We start from the raw sequence: 18,953 nt of genomic DNA on the forward strand, positions 1-18,953 counted from the left end.
TTGATTATTAAACTTCTTTCATGTCAGCAGCCTTAATTCTGAATGTACAAGTGCAGGCAAATAGCCAAGGGTCATCTGTGGCCTGAGATGATTAAAAAATTCAGAATAAGATAGAACCTGACTTAGAACCTGGCAAAAAATATTACCAATTAAAAACAAAAAGATAATTTTAAATGAATCCTTAGTATGATTCTTTTGATTAATTACAGCTAACATCTGGAGACACTGTGTTAGAAAAAGAGGTAACTGGCTAGTACCAGGCACAGAAATGCAAGCATAAGTACATGTTCACGGGAGCACTATTCAGTCCTCCACCCTCGGAGGAAGAATCCCTGGCAGACCCAGGGGCTTACCATGCAGGCACTCCTCCTGCCATCCTCTGTCTTCTCTTGCTTCACGGCTCCTGAAAAGCTGCATATTTCATCTTCAGTCCCAGGTTCTTGCTTGACCTTCACTTGATCAGACTTGAAACTAAGACTTGTCTTCTCAGCAGTTCTTCCTGATGACCCACAGCTAATAAAAAAACAAGAAAGGCCACCTATGTTTGACTGTGTGGTGTGTAAAAAAGTAATGTTCATTAATGTGAAAACAACAATTTATTAATTTTAGGATAAGACACTTCATAATGTTGTTAAGAGGAGTGTGGTATAAACTTAGCTTCTAATTCTTAAAAATGTAAATCAAACTTTCAGAAGACCTTAAAAACACGTTATGTTCTGAGGCACTTACACTAAACCAGGTAAGAAGTCTAGTAAACAATCATTTTCCCTTCTCTCTATAAAAGTAGTTTTAATTCTTCTCTTCCCCTAAACATCTGAAGAAAATAACATCAACAGTGGTTCATTCTGAAGCCTTTTCAAAGGAAGTGAGTTTTTACAAGCGGGGGATTGGGAAAAGAGGATAACAAATAGTAAACCTAGCATGTCCTTATTTGAAATCAATGTAATAATACAAGACTAATCAGTTCTATCTAGAACACAAAGAAAAACCACTGGCAAGAGAAGTGAATAACTGGTAAGACTGTATTACTTCTAAGAACGAACACCTTTTTCTTTTTCACGTACTTTATACTTTTCTTCTAAAAGTACTGATTATTAAAGTATAATTAAAGTCAAGCAAGTGTTTGAAAGGACCAATCTTCAAAATGCATGTGCACACATGCATACCAAAGAATCCTATAACGTCAATCTTTCTTGCATTATACTAAATTATTTAAACTAAAGTGTAAAAATCAGTCAACATTATTGTATTTTATCTTAAAACACATTCTCCCACCAACCCAATTTTCTTAGTTCTGTCCACCAAAAAGGCATAAAAAACAATGAATAATTCAGTAGTAATGAGTACCCCTAGTACCTAGAAAACTGTCTCCAAGCACCATTTCTCACTAACATGACCAGATTTCTTAGAGAAATGGCTGATTCCAGTTCTAAAGCAGGAAATGTACAAGATGAACCTGGACAATCATTTCATAACAACAAACAAGGAAGCTTTCAGAGGATGCTGGGGTTATACCCCCCAAAAAAGGGGGGGGGGGACTTTAAAAAGCTCTGACAGGCCAAAGATAGAAAACTTTAAGCATCAAAAAATGACATCTACAATGGTTTCAATCATATAAAATATATTTATATGAGTTCATAAAGGTAAAAATAAAAAAAAAACACTGGTCAATGTTGAAGGGTGCTGGGAAATCAACTCAATAGATAGAATCTATTCACTCAGCTTTTCCCATAACTAAATAGTTGATGACAGAAAGTGTCTCTTTATAGAATTATTTAAAATAATAAACCAAGAAGGAATAATACAATAATTTAAATACATCATTTTTCAACCAGTAAAAATAGAGAGTTAGGCAATGATCATTAATGGTCACTAACACAAAACAAACAAACAAACCCGATCAGACATTATGTGCCTTCATGGGAATACACAGCACCACTACCCTTTCCCCCAAATCAAACCTGAATCCGATCAAACCTCCTGATCTAAATACAATATAGAGAAAAAATAGCAGGCAGTGTATTTAAATGACAAAATGGATGGAATGCTATAGGAGAAACAATACACCTCACATACATTGATTCTGACTTCAACATATATATGGATGGCAATGTAAAGTATTTATGGGAAATTTTAAAAGGTATTTATGGGGAAAATTGGGAAATCTGAACATTAACTAGCTCTAGTAAAAGAGTTATCCATTAAATTTTTTCTAGGTGTGATAATAGTTCTGTCGTTATAAAATTTTTAAATCCTTTTAAGTGATATATTCTGAAATAGTCACAAGTAAATAAGATATCTGAGATTTGTTTCAAAATAATCCAGACTAAGAGGGTATGAACAGAAGAATTAAGATTGGCCATAACTTGGTGATTACTGAAGCTAGGTGGTAAGTATATAAGAGTTCACTGTAATATTCTACTTTTTAAAGTACATATTTGAAATAATTCTTAATAAAAAATTGAATCTATTAATAATGTAATACTCACCTGCCTCTGCTGCCAGTACTAGACGTACTAGGGGGTCTCACAGGGGTGTGAGAATTGGATAAACCTGCAAATAAGTCAACATGAATATTAATGCAGGTAAGAATAGTCAGAATTCTACCTACTAGTTTCAGATTTCAAGGTGATCATAATTCAATTTAGCTGCCCTGGCCAGATAGCTCAGCTGGTTAGAGCGATGACTGATAAACCAAGGTTGTGGGTTCAATAAGTAGGACAACAAATCAATCTCTCCCTCTGTTCCTCCCGCCCTTCCTCTATATAAAAATCAATACATTTTTTTTTTTTAATTTCTTGAAAATCAGACCCAGGCTTAGCCCTGAAGTCAGGTACGGCATTTGTAATCATTGGCAGACCTCAACCAGTTTCTCTCCACTGAGCACCATTCCCAGAGCCTCACAGCAACACTATCTGATCAATGAAAACTCACCAAGTGAAAGCTATTTGCCGTCTTTCCCTATGTTGTCTGGTATATATACTGAGATTCCTATTATTTATTCTTCCTTTTTTTCAGAGTTCTAGAATAATTATATTAAACCTCAAAAATTATATGACTCAAAAATGTATTAATGATGCATCTCATGCAAAACCCACATTTAAATTTGAACTATTCTTTCTCTAGAAATAATGAGATAGTCTGTTTTAGTAAGAAAAAAATAACATCTAATTTATACCAGAAAACTATATCCCATAACCACTCTGCACCATGAATCTGTGGGGAGCTGCTTCAATCATTCACTCATGGTAAGGTCAATAAAACACCTGGGTTTTGGAAGAGAGCTACAATACAGCTCATGGATTTGATTGGTCACATTTTAACAGTTTCCAATAAATTTAAGTTTTTGTTTTAAAATTGCCATTGAAAATTCACTTGCCTTTCCTCAACTCTTTTTTTAAAACAATTTTTCCACTTTATTTTACAAAGTGTTTTGAACTTGGGTTGAAACCAAAGAATTCTTCAACTGATGATCTATATCATGAAATATAAGACATGGAAAGTAAATGTAACTACAAATCCAGCAATGAACATGAATAAAGCTGGGGAGAGGGGTACACTGGAGTTCTGAACAGTGTGCACTACAATATAAACTAATATTACTTCAGTTAGCTGAAGAATGCCTAAAGTATTTGAAGAAATTAGAGCAATCAGAAAAAATATACGTTATGAGATTGTTACTTTTGTGCATCAACTTGGCTAGAATATAGTACCCGTTGTTTGTCCCAACACCAGTCTAAATGTTCTTATGAAGGTATTTTAAGATGTGATTAACACCTAAATCAGCTGACTTAGAATAAAAAAGATCAACTTCCATAATGTGTTTGGGCCTCATCCAATGAGCTGGAAACCTTGAGAGAAGACCGAGATCACCAGAGGAAGAAAGAATTGGCCTCTGCACTGAAGGCTGCAACACCAACTCTTCTCTGGTCTCCAGCCTGGCAATCCGCCCTGCAGATTCGGACTTGCCAGCCCTAACAATCACAGGAGCTATTCCTTAACATCTCTCTCTCTTCCCCTCCCCCCCTCTCCCCCCCCCCCCCCCCCCCGTGCACACATCTCCTATTGATTCTATTTTTCTGAAGAACCCTGATGCATACACTGAGAGAGAATTTTTGTAAGGTGTTGAAGAAATGAGGCAATGCCTCAGTTGGTTTTACCTGATGATCCTGGAGATAGGGCAGAGGGACCTGGAGAGGGATTCATGGTACTTGTAGGCTGTGGGGGTAGGTGACTGCCTGAGATGTATCTACTTAGTAGATTATCTAAACTACTTGAACCAGCATCTTCCAACTAAAGAGAAAAACAAAAAAGATAAATTTGCTTTGATTAAACAGAGACGTTATTCATCTCATTAATATAACCACTTATGATCAGTTTCCTTATAAATAGATTAGCCTACATCTAAGTTGGCTTAACTATTGCTTCCTTTGGCCTGATTTCCAATTGAACATCAGTTTCCTATCTTTAAAATATTTATCTACACTGAGAACTGTGATGATGAAATGAGAAAATATATAAGAAATAGTAAGCATATACTATTTAATTATGAAAATTACCATAAGTAAAAGTTTATACTATTCCATATAAGAGATGATCAAATTATTCTTAAATAACAGCTACCCTTCTTGCTTACTGGTCTGTTTGTATCCACGCTAGTCCCTTTTAATCTTCTCTCCTGCTAGGGGCAAGATCACTTTTTGAAAACTGAACACATTTATTACTTGCTCTTCTTTCCTCTCAAAAACCACACTGATTTTCATGACTATAAAACAGGAAAACATGGCATCGAAGCAGAAAATGTGAAAGAATTTATACATACAAAAACCAAGGTAGAATTGGATTGACAGAAAACTGATAAGAATAAAGCAGCTCAAAACATATCAGAGGCAAGGGAGGACTCTTCTAAAAAGTAAATAGATTCAACATCCAATTCTAAAAAAACCTATCAACAAAGTGGGTATAGAGGGAACATACTTCAACATAGTAAAGGCATTAATTATAAGTCCAGAGCTACATCATACTTAACAGTGAAAAGCTGAAAGCTTTTCCTTTAAGATCAGGAAAAAGACAAGGATGACCACTCTTGCCACTTTTCTTCAACATAGTATTGGAAGTCCTAGCATGAGCAATCCTGTCTAATAAAGAGGAAATACGCTAATTGACCCTCATGCCGTCACAAAGATGGCGGCACCCACATCCAATAAGGAGGGAATATGCTAATTGACTGTCCCGCCCTCAAAGATAGTGGCACCCACAGCCAATAAGGAGGGAATATATGCTAATTGACTACCCCACCCTCAAAGATGACGGCACCCACAGCCACAGGATGGTGGCACCCAGTCCCCTCAGCCCCGCCGGGGCGGCATGCGCACATGCTCCACACGCCTGCCTCGGGAGTCCCCCAATCCCCTCAGTGCCCCAGCTGCCCAGGGCCGGCCCAAGGCGCAGGCAAGCCTCAGATGGCGGCTGCCCCAGGCTCAGGTAACCAGGGCCGACTGAGGCTTGTGCTGATCACTAGGTTGCCTCCCGCCCCTGAGGGCTCCTGGACTGTGAGAGGGGGCAGGCCGGGCTGAGGGACCCACCTTTCCAGTGCACGAATTTTCATGCACCGGGCCTCTAGTTAAGAAAGAAAAAGAAATAAAAGGCATCTAATTTGGAGAGGAAGAAGTAAAATTGTCACTATTTGCAGATGACATGATATTATATAGAAAACCTAAAGATTCTACCCAAATATCCAAAATTGCCCTTGCATTTATTTTCTGCTGTTACATAGTTAATGCTACCTCATCTGCTTCCTGTATAGCTTCCCAGGTTTCCTTTTACTATACCATGGAAACTACAGGAAAGAAGAAAAAGTGGTTCTTCTAGAGACAATACATTGTTTCCCTTTCTATTTTTTGGTTCATACAGTTAACTATTTCTTACTGTGGCTGGGCTTTTGTGTAACACCTCTAATTCCTTTTAACACAAGTGACAATAACGAGTATTGGCGAGAACGTGGAGAAACTGAAATCCTTATACACTGCTGCTGAGAATGTAAAATGGTGCAGCTCCGTGAAAAACGATCTGGCAGTTCCTCAAAAACATACACATTACTCACAATAGGACCCTGAATTTCCACAGCTAGAAATATAGCACAGAGAACTGACAGCCTGTGTTCAGATAAAAACTTGTACAAAAATGTTCACAGCAGCATTATTCCTAACAGCCAAAAAGTGGAAACCCAAATGTCCATCAACTGATAAATGGATGAACAAATGTGGTATATCCATACAATTTGCCATAAAAAGGAATTAAGTGCTGATATATGCTGGACGGACTTATGCTAAGTGGGAGACACCAATCACAAAAGGCCACATATTGTATAAAGCCAGTCATACAAAAGGTCCAGAATAGGCAAATCCATAGACACACAAGTGAATGAGTAGTTTCCAGGAGCTGAAAGGGAAATGGAGAGTGGCTGCCAATGGGTAGTTTCTTTGGGGTAATGAAATGTTCTGAAATTAAGTGGTGATGGTAGCACACTCTTGTAAGTACACTAACAACCAATGAACTGTACATTTTAAAAGTTGTGTTTTATGGTATGTGAATTATATCTCAATTTTTAAAAGTAAATGATACTTTCGCCCTAGCTGGTTTGGCTCAGTGGATAGAGCGTCGGCCTGCAGACTGAAAGGTCCCAGGTTTGATTCCAGTCAAGGGCATGTACACTGGTTGTGGGCACATCCCCAACAGGAGGTGTGCAGGAAGCAGCTGATTGATGTTTCTCTCACATCGATGTTTCTAGCTCTCTATCCCTCTCCCTTCCTCTCTGTAAAAAATCAATAAAATATATTTTTTTAAAAAGTAAATGATACTTTAATAAGAGAAGGTATATCAGAGAAAACATGGATTCTATTCTCTGCCCACTTTAAAAAATTAAACACTGGAGGGCACACATTCCAGAGCTTCTTGTCTTGATCTCATAGCTCTTCTGGGCAAGATGACAAGGAAAGTATATGCACCTTCTTCCCTTATGATGCCCAACTTTTCAAAGATGTGGAACATCTACACTTCCACCACTTGGTCTGTGTGAGAAAGAACTAGACCAACGTCAGAGTAACTCTAGCAAGTTATTGTAAGTGTGACATTAGCAACCTTTCTTCTGCCTTTGAAAGTTTCTTTAAGAATTGGAATCAAGTCCTGTTTATCTTTTTACTAGAGGCCTGGTGCACAAAATTTGTGCACGGGTAGTGTCCCTAAGCCTGGCCAGCGATCAGGGCTGATCAGGTTCCCCGCATCCCCACCTCCTCCTTCCCTCGCTCCCTCAGCACCCGCCACTGGTTCCCCACCATGCTCTGCACCGTCCCCTGGTGGTCAGCGCACATCAGAGCAAGCAATCAAACTCCCGGTCTCCTGGTTGAACTCCCGAGGAGACACTTTGCATATTAGCCTTTTATATATAGAGAAGATCATTAATGCCCAGGACTTCAGCATATATAGTACTTAGTAAAATGTCAATGACTCCTTGAACATGTACATACCCCTCTCTGACTGCCCAAAGCCTCTGAAAACTAATAGCTTTCCAGGCCTCCAATCCCAAACTATCTCCCTGCAATTTCTACAAATATTAGGGAGAGAACTGGATTTGTAATCAGGAGTCTAGGTTTTGAATTACAACTTTTCCAATACATTTACTGGGTGACTTTGAGAAAGTCACTAATCTCTTACTTTCATCCATAAAGTAGATATATATATAACCCTAACCGACCGGTAGACCAGTTGACCATTTGACCAGTCGCTATGACACGCAATGACCACCAGGGTACAGACGCTCAATGCAGGCGCTGCCCCCTGGTGGTCAGTACACTTCCACAGCAGGAGCGCCACTCAGCTGACCGACAGAAGCCAGACATCCCCCGAGGGGTCCCAAATTGCGAGAGGATGCTAGGCCAGGCTGAGGGGCCCCACCGGTGCACGAATCCGTGCACACGGGCCTCTAGTATCATATAAAATGATTTCAAGCATTAAACTGATATAATGTCTGTTAAAGTTCTTTGTAAATTATAATAAGCTTATAACTTAGCAATTTTATTTTTTACAGACATATTCCAAAAATTTCCATATAGTCCAGTACTCTTAGTACCAACACAACTAAAATTTGCTTAGCCAAAAAAGATCTCTTCTAACATCAGGAAAGCAATCAGGTTAAAATAATTTACAATGAATTCATGATTTTGAAACAATATTAGAGTTATATTGAGGATTGCTAGTTTTAATGAATATAACTTTTAAAAATTAAAATATATTCTAAATTTAAAATGCCTCAATTTAAAAACAACAACCAGAAAAATATACTCAAAATCCCTAATTAAGACAAGGTTTTAAATCTTTCATTCAACTTAAATACAAACCTGTATGGGTGGAATATCTGGTAGCGATGGAAGGTTTTCTGGATTGGTAACTGAGGGGATTAATTCTATTGCTGTAACAGATGGGCTGGTGGGACCTCGATTTGCACTTGCCATAGTAGCTGTAGTAGGGCTGGTTGGATTGATTGTGGTGTTGTGCACTGACACAACAGGAAAGGGTCCAGCATGCCCTGGGTTTGAGTGCTGTTAGGAAAGAAGATGCTATCATTATTTAATCAGCGAAGATATCCTAATATGAATGTATCTTGACAATAATTTTTAATTTAAGGAAGGTTGTACAAGTGTCTGATAACTATGGTGGAGAAACAAAAAAGTAAGCCCTCTCAAACATATACAGGAAATAATAATCCAACTTAGCCTTTTCATTTTTCTATTCATTTTTGTGTAATATTTAGGAAAAGCCAAACTTGACAATAATTTTCAACCCGTCAGTCCGGTGACATCTTATTCAGAACAAAGATGCATGTAAATAGATCATCTGGAAGCCCCCAAGTTTTCAAACAGCATTTCCTGAAAGCCACTGTTTTGTCTACATTCCTCTTTGACTCTTCTTTTTTTTTTAATAAAAGTAATTAATTGTGTATTGTGTAATTTATATGTAAATAATGACTCTACAAACAGAAATATTACATCAATTCCTGACTCTAACATATGTGTCAATCTCAGTAATTTAGAAATGTGGATAATGATGAACAAAAATGAACATATCTGTCTCATTGTGAGGGCTGTTATGAGGATCGTTTAAGATCATATAGATGAAAAGCTTTGGAAAATAAATTTCTATACACATATACACTGAGTGGCCAGATTATTATGATCTCTGAACGCATAATAATCTGGCCACTCAGTATATATATTAGAGGCCTGGTGCATGAATTCGTGCATGGGTGGGGTCCGGCCAGCCTGGCCAGGGGGAGGGGACATGGGCGGTTGGCCAGCCTGCCTGCTGGTCGAACTCCTGGTCGAGGGGACAATTTGCATTATTAGCCTTTTATTATATAGGATATACAATAAGTGGCCAGATTATTATGCATTCAGAGATCATAATAATCTGGCCACTCAGTGTAAATCATTTAAAATATTAAAAAATTTAAAATTCTAAAATTCAGGGATTCTGTAGGGACCCTAAAGTATAAGGGCACTGTTCTTAGATGGCTGGTTCGTGTGATTCTGTAGCTTCTGCACTCTTCGAAAGGGTGTACTTGGCCCCCCAGTAACACTTCAAGGCTTTCCATGTACTAAGGGGTACAGATTATGTGAACACTTCTAAGGCAATTAATGACCAGATCCTCAATCATATGTACTTTTTTCTAAAGAAAACCCAATTTACCCAAGAATGTGCTGTGGTCTGCAGGTTCTTTTTTCACTACTTTCGCAACTACCCTTCTCCACACAAAAAACAGCAAACCTCTGACCCATTCCTAATCTTATCTAGCACATTGCCCCAAGGTAAAAAACAAACAAGAGACAAGTAAAGGTACAATAAAGTTGTCACATTGTTGAGCCAAAACCTGTGTAACAAATTTTTAAGTGGGTTCTGATATTTGATGAGCAACAAAAATTAAGGAAGACCTGAAAAGCCATCAATTGATGGTATTTGAAAGTTTTGACAGCTCATTGTGAGATTCAGTTTTGATAACCTAGTGTTCAAAGAATTTAGGGAAATTCTTATAATTACCAGACACAAATTTTTGTGAACATGTCTCCTGAGCATCACATGAAAACAAAAAAACAAGCTAGTAATAAAAACTGGTGTTGAATTCTGACTTATTCTACCAATAACAAACACATATAACTGAAAAGACTCTTTTAGATCTACATCTCAACAATAAATGAAACATAATATCTCAAAAAAAAAAAACTAATATTTACTCTTTATGTTTCCTAACATTCTTAAAGCATGTAAATAAATATGCTGCTTAAACAACTTTATATGAATAATTGTAATACAAATTTGGTTCAAAGAAAAAGTTTTAGTTTAATAATAGCCTTACTGTGGCTGGAAATTTAACAATTTTTATTTTGCAATAAACATTTTTTCCTGCAGAAAAATTGCAAAGACTGATTGATTTATAACTTTATCTAACATAAATATATTTTTATAATAAAATGCTAGAGAAAGTAGAAGAGATTTTCAAGTCCCATCGTAAAATTTTGACTTTCAAAAAAGAGCTTGCTGTGCTATTTGGGACACCAGTGGATTTGTTTACTAGAATAAAATGTTAGGGTTTTACTCTATAATGTCAATATTTACAAAAATATGCCAGAAATTATGTCTTTTGCAACTATTTAAACTTAAACTTACAATGGAACTTTTAAATGTCAATCTTTAGAAGTGAGGGAGCACTTAATCTTCAAAATCCTTTGCAGAAATAGTTGAAGGATAGTATTTGTCAACTTTAGTTTGCAGATTGATGTGAGATTCAGTAAGAGTTCACACATTTATGAATAACCCCCTCCTAGAAATTCTGATTCAGTGTGTATGGCTCAGAATCTATTTCTGATGAGGCCTCCCAGTCATTCTGATGGTCTTTTAAAAACCTTTAAAAGAACACTAGCTCGTTTAGCTCAGTGGATAGAGCGTCGGCCTTTGGACTGAATGGTCCCGTGTTCGATTCTGGTCAAGGGTACATGCCTGGGTTGCAGGCTCGAACCCCAGTAGGGGGTGTTGATCAATGATTCTCTCTCGTCATTGATGTTTCTCTCTGAAGTCAATAAAAATATGGTTTTTTTTAATGTTTTTTTAAAAAACCTTTAAAAGAAACATCACTCCAACTGTTATAAAATGAACTGCATTCTTTCATAACTAGAAATCCTATGTCAAAGTAGCTTCATTTTAAAATCATGCCTCCTATACAAAGATAACCTACTATTCAGACAGAGCAGAAAACATGTCCCTAAATACATTTATTTTTAAGGGTGGGTATATCTACATCCCAAAAATAACAATATTAAGTAGAGAGAAGCAAAAAAGTAAAAATAAAATTTTAAAAATACGTTGTTTTGTTCTCAAAGTCCTTTTTTATCTATTGGGTTCAAAATGTCACATTAAAAGAGCAGAGGAACAATTTCTGGAAACTATGGTTCTAATCTTGGTTTTACCATTATCTCTTGTGACTGGGGGTAAAAAACAAGCTCCTTTGTTATTTAGATCTATAAAATGAATTGGCTGGACTAGATCAGGGGCCTCATCCCATAGTATATAGAGGGCTTAATGGCATCAAAGTTGTTAAAATTTAATACAAAATTTTATGTCTTCATTCTCAAAAGTATTAGTGACTCTCCCCCCACCAACTGATCAAGAAAAATGATGTCTTTTAGTTTTAAAATTGTATGATTCTTACAAATGTAACTCTAGGCATACTTGTCTTTGGAGGTGTGGCTGCATCATGGAATATTGAGGGCCGCTGTGCCTGGGTATCCCTGGTATTCGGGCAGCATTCTGAGCCAATCTCATCTGATGGGCTTGGAAAGCTCCACAGTTCATGTTGTTTCTTTGCATTGTTTGCACACTGATCAATCTTGGAGGCTACAAAGGGGAGAAATTGCATTTATATAATTATATTTTTTACAGATTTATTTTCAATCATTAGATGTTATATAAAAAGACTTCAGTCAGGATACAGAAGGACATAAAGTAAAAAGTGTAAATCATTCTCATCTCTAGCTCCAAGCCCCTTCTCTCAGTATATGTGTGTGTTTAAAGCATTAACTTAACCAACCCTGGATTAACAGCTCTGATTTGGATAGGGGAGGGGAGAGCAAGAGAGGTACAGGGATGGGAATGATTTGAACAAATGCCTAAAGAATATATCAGGCCCAGTCAGCGTGGCTCAGTGGTTGAGCATGGAACTATGAACCAGGAGGTCACAGTTCGATTACCGGGCAGGACACATGTCCAGGTCAGGGCACATGCCCAGGTTGTGGGCTCGATCGCCAGTGTGGGGCGTGCAGGAGGCAGCCAATCAATGATTCTCTCTCATCATTGATGTTTCTAACTCTCTCTCCCTCTCCCTTCTTCTCTGAAATCAATAAAAATATATTAAAAAAAAAAAAAGAATATATCAGTATTGGGCAAAAATAATCTGGCTCTTTGGCCCAAAATCTCATGTGTAAAACAAAAAGATCTGGTTTGGAGGAATAAAAACTTGTGTACTAGTGAGTCAATTTTGCTTCCCATGGTAAGTATTTACTTACTGCCCTTCCTCACACTTCCCAACATCCCTGCGATCCCCAGAACAAATATTTAAGCTCTGACCTTCCAGTTTTCTCTGTGCTAGTCATGTTGAAATGTGTAACTCATTTATAGAGGACAGAGTGTAGCCCTGAGGTCTTCACCATTTGTACCAATAATGTAGTGATATAATGCTCACCTGTTGTTGTAACATCTGAGGGGCTGCTTGTCGTGGGTGCTGTTGTGTTGTTGTTGTTGTTGTTGATACAGGAGCAGGTGGTTGCTGTATCCTCATTTGTTGCAGCTGCTGATGCTTCTGTGCATACACTTGTTGTTGCATGTGTTGGAGTCGAAGTTGTGCTAAGTTAATCTGTCCAGGAGTTTTACTAATGTGGTTTGTCCCTGGAGGAACTTGCCCAACTACAACATTAGGAGTATACCCAGGAGCTGGTTTACTCTCTATTACTAGATTACCTGAAGAATTTAAAAAATGAGAATAATTTGCATATAATCAAATAAATCATCTACTTTGTGGATTAATCAATATCTTTTCCTTTCCTCTGACAACCCTCAGCACTCAAAGCTTCCAACAGTATAGCAGGGATGGGAGCTAGGTTTAAAGATGATAAAGATCAGAAACCTAATATAGTCCCAAAGCCAAATAATAGGCTTTTGATTACTCAGATATATTACCTGCCCTTATGCTTTATTTACAGAAAATTTAAGAGTTGAAAGAGATATTATTAGAGAAAGCCCATCTAGTCAATCTAATTCAGCGGTCGCCAACCGGTGGTCCACGGACCACTAGTAGTCCGTGAGGTCCAAAAGGTTGGCAACCACTGGTTTAAGGAAACCTTTGGAGCAGTGGTCACCAACTGGTGGTCTGCAGACCACTGGTGGTTGGTGAGGTCCGAAAGGTTAGTGACCACTGGTCTAAATCAATTCTCCTTTGACAAGATTCAAGGATACTCAAGATTACTATTGCTGATTCCACCTGCTTTTGAATTGCCAAAATATTCAGGGCAGAGTATTGCATTGCTATAAAACTGTCTTCTGTGGAAATCCTGAATGTTTTAAACCACTTATGTCCTTAGAAATGACAATTTTCCTGATTTCTCATATCAATATCCCTGTACCTCTCTTGCTCTCTCCCTTCCCCCATCCAAATCAGAGCCCATTGCTTTCTAAAAACAGCAGGCAAATTTTAGGAAGGTAGAGTTGGCAAACCTTTCCTATAACGAGCCAGATATTTTAGGCTTCATAAGAACTGTCATATGTCCTTTGTTTTTTATTTATTTGCTTTTACAACCCTTTAAAATGTAAAAAACAAATTTAGCTACCATGCCACACAAAAACAGTTTGCTGATGCCTAGTCTAAGGCTTTAGCCAAATCTGAATATACCCAAACACTACTTTTTCATAGAAGGCTGTCCACTTCTGCTTTGATAGCTTCTATATACAGTTCTGATTGTTGGGAAAGTTTGGGGGTTTTGCCTTGTTTTAAACTGAGCTATTGGTCTGTCGCTCTGTAACTTCCACCTATGGTCCTTAGGTCCACACTGTGAAGTAACAAAAGCAAAGTCCATTTCTCTTCCACGTGAAAGAGCTACTTTTATCTTTCAAACATTCCTCAGGACACCATTTTCGGACACATCAGCATCCTGGACATCCTCCTCTAGAGGACAATTTGGTTCAATTAATATACAAACTACTAAGCATCTAAGAAATTCTTCCAGAGAATGAAGACCCATTTGCTAAGCTTCAATGAAAGAGTCAATGTCAATTTAACAGATGTGAGGAAATGTTAAAAACGGTACACATGTTTAAAAACTATACAGGAGACTCTCAACATTCTTAAAGACATAATGAACATAGTGTTTGAGTTTCCAATGAAAAACATATTTTCCAAGAGTGAAGTTAAAAAACTCCCAGGATATAAAATTTGCTTTAGATACTTTCTCCTAATTCAGTGTTCCAAGTTATTCATAAAACTAATTATTTCTTACCTAAATTGACTACATTCTTTGCCCAGAAGGTGGGGTCACAATGAAAACGTATTGCTCCATTAGCAGCAGGGACGGGATCACAACGAGCTTTCAAAATATGGCGCAATTGAAAAGTAATCTTAAAGGGGAAAAAGTCACATTAGTCTTAAAATTAAATATCACTTAGAAAAACATAAGGTAAAGACATAAAAAAGCTCATGTAGCCCCACAGTGTCAGTCTCAAATGAAACAATATCAGTGTGTCAAAGACTACCTATATTAGCAATCAAATGCACATGCTTGCATTTCTGATGATAAACTGCATACAATACTAGGTATCTTCAAAACAAAATACTGTATGATTCCACTTACAAGAAATTCTAGAAAAGACAAAAATCAGACTAATAGTTGCCTAGGGCCTGGGGTAGAGGGGAACAAGGAAACTTGAGTGGGTGATGGAGATTTTCTGTATCTTACTGGGGTGGTGAATACATTTGCCAAAATTCAAAATCTACACTTTAAACAGGTGCAGTTCCTGAATGCATAACAAAGTCAACCCAAAGAAAAGTAAAGACAACATGTGTCTCACCAGTCGCTTGCTGTACAGCAGGGCTGTGCTGCTGCCACTCGCAATTGCCCAGTTTGTAAAGTTCATAACGTGCTTCACCTGCCGCGAGAGGCCTGTGATGTCATTCTGCTGCTGTATTAACTTCATCTGTCTTTCTTTTGTAACAGTCTGAAACAGAACAAGAGGTTCACCCAAGAATTCTGTATGAAAAAAATCGTCATTATTTCTATTGAAAATGAACACAGTACTGCCTGGCCGGCGTGGCTCAGTGGTTGAGTGTCGACCTATGAACCAGGAGGTCATGGTTAGATTCCTGGTCAGGGCACATGCCCAGTTGCGGGATCGATCCCCAGTAGGGGACGTGAAGGAGGTAGCTGATCAATGATTCTCTCACATCACTACCGTTTCTCTCTCTCTCCCTCTTCCTTCCTCTCTGAAATCAATAAAAATTAAAAATTAAAAAAAAGAAAAGAAAATGAGCAAAATACCTACTAGCGTATATCTATTTTTTAACATGGAAAAGTTAACAAACTCCTCGTTATTTAATGAGCCTAAGATCAAAAGAAAAGTTATTCACAAAAGTGGGACTAAAACTTAGTTCTCTAGAGAAATTGTTACTTATATCTCTTTTCTCCTTCAAAAGATGAAATGTCTTTGTTATACTGTCTTTCTATCAGGCTAATCCAGAGATTTTTCAACCAGTGTGCCACAGCCAGCACACGGTGTGCCACAAGAATTTTTAGAACATGCAATACCTGACCTCTTTTCCCTTAGAATGTCAAGTAAAAAATGACAACAGCCAACACAACAATAGCCATCCAATGTGAATGAATCAAAATTATACCTTTTTTGGGGGGTGAGATCAGCAAAAAAAAATTTTTTTTATGTGCCGAAGAATTTAGTTATTAGTTTATGTGTGCCATAAGATGAAAAAGGTTGAAAATCACTGTGCTAATACATTATACGGAGTCTACAGCACCATGAGTTGACTTTTAGAAATAATGTTATATAATCTTAACTCACTACACTTTTCAGGCCGAAGGAAACTTTCTGTTACCAGTGCCACCTACTGGTGTGGCATGAAGCTGATGTTCAAATCTCTCCTCTTAAATACTCAGACAAAATGAGAAAGATGAATTCCACAGTTCTAAGAGTAGAGGTTAGGGAAAGTTTTGATCTGACAGTAGTTCATAAAGAACAAGTGAGTGGGTGAGGGTTGAAGGAAAGACTAATTTGGAAAAAATGCTGCAAAGGAAAAAAATAAACTGCTTTTTGGGAAGTAGAAGTCCCAGAAAGGATAGGTAATGTCCTATGTCCTTTGACATTCAGCACACCAAACAACCTATCTACTTCGCTCTTAACCACTTTTTCTTTTTTTTACAAAAATGACTCAACTTGATTTATTAGACAATTTTTTCTCTAAGGAAACAAGTTGCCCATTTTATAATATAAAATCAATGAATAACAGTATTTGACTAACAGAAGTTTGACAACTTCCCTGGAAATCTTCCCTCTTATAAAACTTAGGAAAAACTCTATTTTATAAGCTTAAAAACATATTACACTAGAAAACATCTATTGTTTAAATTATCAGCACATTAGGAGTATGTATCAGATTTAATATTAGATATTTATGTATATTTTAGCATTAAGAGGCATCTTTTAATTCTAAATTTCTTGAAATGGTTTAAAAGACATTATTTTAGACCTATCGTTAAAATGTATTTACAGTAAATTAAAAAATATAAAAAAATCATTACATGCCCACTGCTCTCTCTGTTCCCATGGTCCTTTTGAAAACAAAAATCTATCAGGGTTAAGTGCAACTGGCTGGATGTGTAATAGGAAAGAGACCATCAACTCTAACAATATGTGTTAGAGAACTTTGAATCTCACAATGTGCCTCAATGGAAAGATGAAATTCAGAAATAACACTACACTGACAATTTCTTTCATTTATATGTCTAATATTTCTAAGTGCTCTATGAGGACACGGAACAGAAAAAAATCTACTATGGAAAATTTGAGGTTAATAGTAATGAGGTTACTAGTAATAAAGTAATCAAAAAATAGGCCCTGGCTGGTGTGGGTCAGTGGTTAGAGCGTCGATGCACAGACCAAAGGATTGCAGGTTCGATTCCCAATCAAGGCACATACCTAGGTTGCAGGTTCAATCTCTGCCCCCCAGGAGGGGCATGTGCAGGAGACAACCAATCAATGTGTGTCTCACATCAATGTTCGCTCGCTCTCGCTCTCTCTCTCTCCCCCCCCACTCCCTCCCTTCCACTCTCTCTAAAAATCACTGGAAAAAAAAATATCTGCTCAACAGTGCAGAAAATATAACCCCATATCATGTAATCCTACTTAGGAGCACAAAATTTTGGGAACCAATCAACTATAGTCAGTAGAGATGATGAATCTGATTAAAACTTAGTTTGGATTTCACTAATTGATTGAATTTGCATATAGAAATTTACATCTACGTATTAATCTCAAATATGTAAAACAAAGACCTAATATAACAAAACTATCAGTAAGTTTAAAGTTTACAAAAAAATCAGTAAAAATCTATTTTATAAATAAAGTTTACAAATTTCAAAATGAGCGCACTTTTTGCAAAACTATGAAAAATTTTTTTAAATTAAGTGAAACATGCAAATGACTCAAGCAAACTCCCAATATACATTCATATGTATGTAAAAGTTAAATTGAGAATCTGGGAGGAGGGAAGGGAGGGAAGGTGACACAATGTGATGGGTTAGCTTTGTCTTCAGTTACATCACATTTTAGTAATAATTCTTTCATTCCTAAGAGGACAATACTAATTTATACAGCTAAAATCAGTGGTATTAAATTGTGGTACAAAATAACTACCTCAAAAAAGGGTCTATTTTCCAATAGAACATTTAAAAAAAAAATTTTTTTTTAGTTTACTTCCATATCCCCCCGAACCAATCTAAAAGACTTTTTGATAAACATTAAAAAACAGCTAAAGATCAACAAGCAGTTTTTGTTTGATTTTGGCTTTGAACCGTACCTCTAGCTGCTGTAAGAGAGATTTTCCTTTCTTATTAATTTCATTGATAAGGGTGAAAATGGCCACTTTTATTTCCTGTTCTACTCGTTTGTTAGTCTCATTTACTTCTTTTATCCTGAATAAGAGAAATGCATCATTAGGTTATCAATTTATCTCTAAATCATCAACTTACAGAAATTCAACTGGGCACTTAAGCGAGCAATTAAAATTAAACCTTTGTCAAAATGTACTACTTATGTTTCAGCAGATCTGATCACTCATTTTGGTTCAAGCAAGTTATATATATGAACAAAGAATGGATTAAATATTCAGTCATTTTAAATTAAATTCATAAAGGCCAGTTTATTGATCTAGTTGGTAATCTCCTTTAGCTCCCATGACATGAATGTTATATACAAATATCTGACATCAATGATTGCTGGTATCAAATCTGGCACACTGGTTCTATTTAATCTTAATGCTTTTGAAGAACAATGTGCAAAAAAACCATGTTGCAACCAATAATTATCTTTTCAAATAATAGGAATTAAGTTTAGAAGCATTAATTTTCATTTATAACTTAACCATTTCAAATATGGGTTCTAATATGCTCTTTCATAAATCTTTTTATTGTATACAGTTAAAGGCATAAAACATTTTTCAATCCATTCTTTTAAAATAGCTGTTAGATGTTCTAGAAATAGGTATAAGATCCCACTGTGGTTAGACAAGTTTTGGTTGCATATTTTATTTACAAAATAAATAGGGGAAAATCCCACCAATATGAATAAATAAA

At 36.8% G+C, this 18,953-nt stretch overlaps 1 protein-coding gene across 2 annotated transcripts in view; it reads right to left on the bottom strand.

Moving 5' to 3' along the window:
- Window positions 1-18,953, bottom strand: part of TRIM33 (tripartite motif containing 33) — a 64,787-nt gene that overhangs the window by 14,101 nt on the left and 31,733 nt on the right. For both annotated transcript variants that reach the window (XM_054711378.1, XM_008147363.3), the window contains exons 6-14: window positions 18,179-18,293; window positions 15,163-15,309; window positions 14,595-14,712; window positions 12,788-13,062; window positions 11,779-11,943; window positions 8,397-8,597; window positions 4,161-4,293; window positions 2,490-2,553; window positions 354-513 (exon numbers count right to left, since the gene is read on the bottom strand). In XM_054711378.1, coding sequence (XP_054567353.1) covers window positions 354-513; window positions 2,490-2,553; window positions 4,161-4,293; window positions 8,397-8,597; window positions 11,779-11,943; window positions 12,788-13,062; window positions 14,595-14,712; window positions 15,163-15,309; window positions 18,179-18,293 — 1,378 coding nt within the window. The remainder of the gene's footprint in view (window positions 1-353; window positions 514-2,489; window positions 2,554-4,160; window positions 4,294-8,396; window positions 8,598-11,778; window positions 11,944-12,787; window positions 13,063-14,594; window positions 14,713-15,162; window positions 15,310-18,178; window positions 18,294-18,953) is intronic.

This window comes from Eptesicus fuscus, chromosome 22 (genome assembly GCF_027574615.1).
Source record: "Eptesicus fuscus isolate TK198812 chromosome 22, DD_ASM_mEF_20220401, whole genome shotgun sequence".
Lineage (NCBI taxonomy): Eukaryota > Metazoa > Chordata > Mammalia > Chiroptera > Vespertilionidae > Eptesicus > Eptesicus fuscus.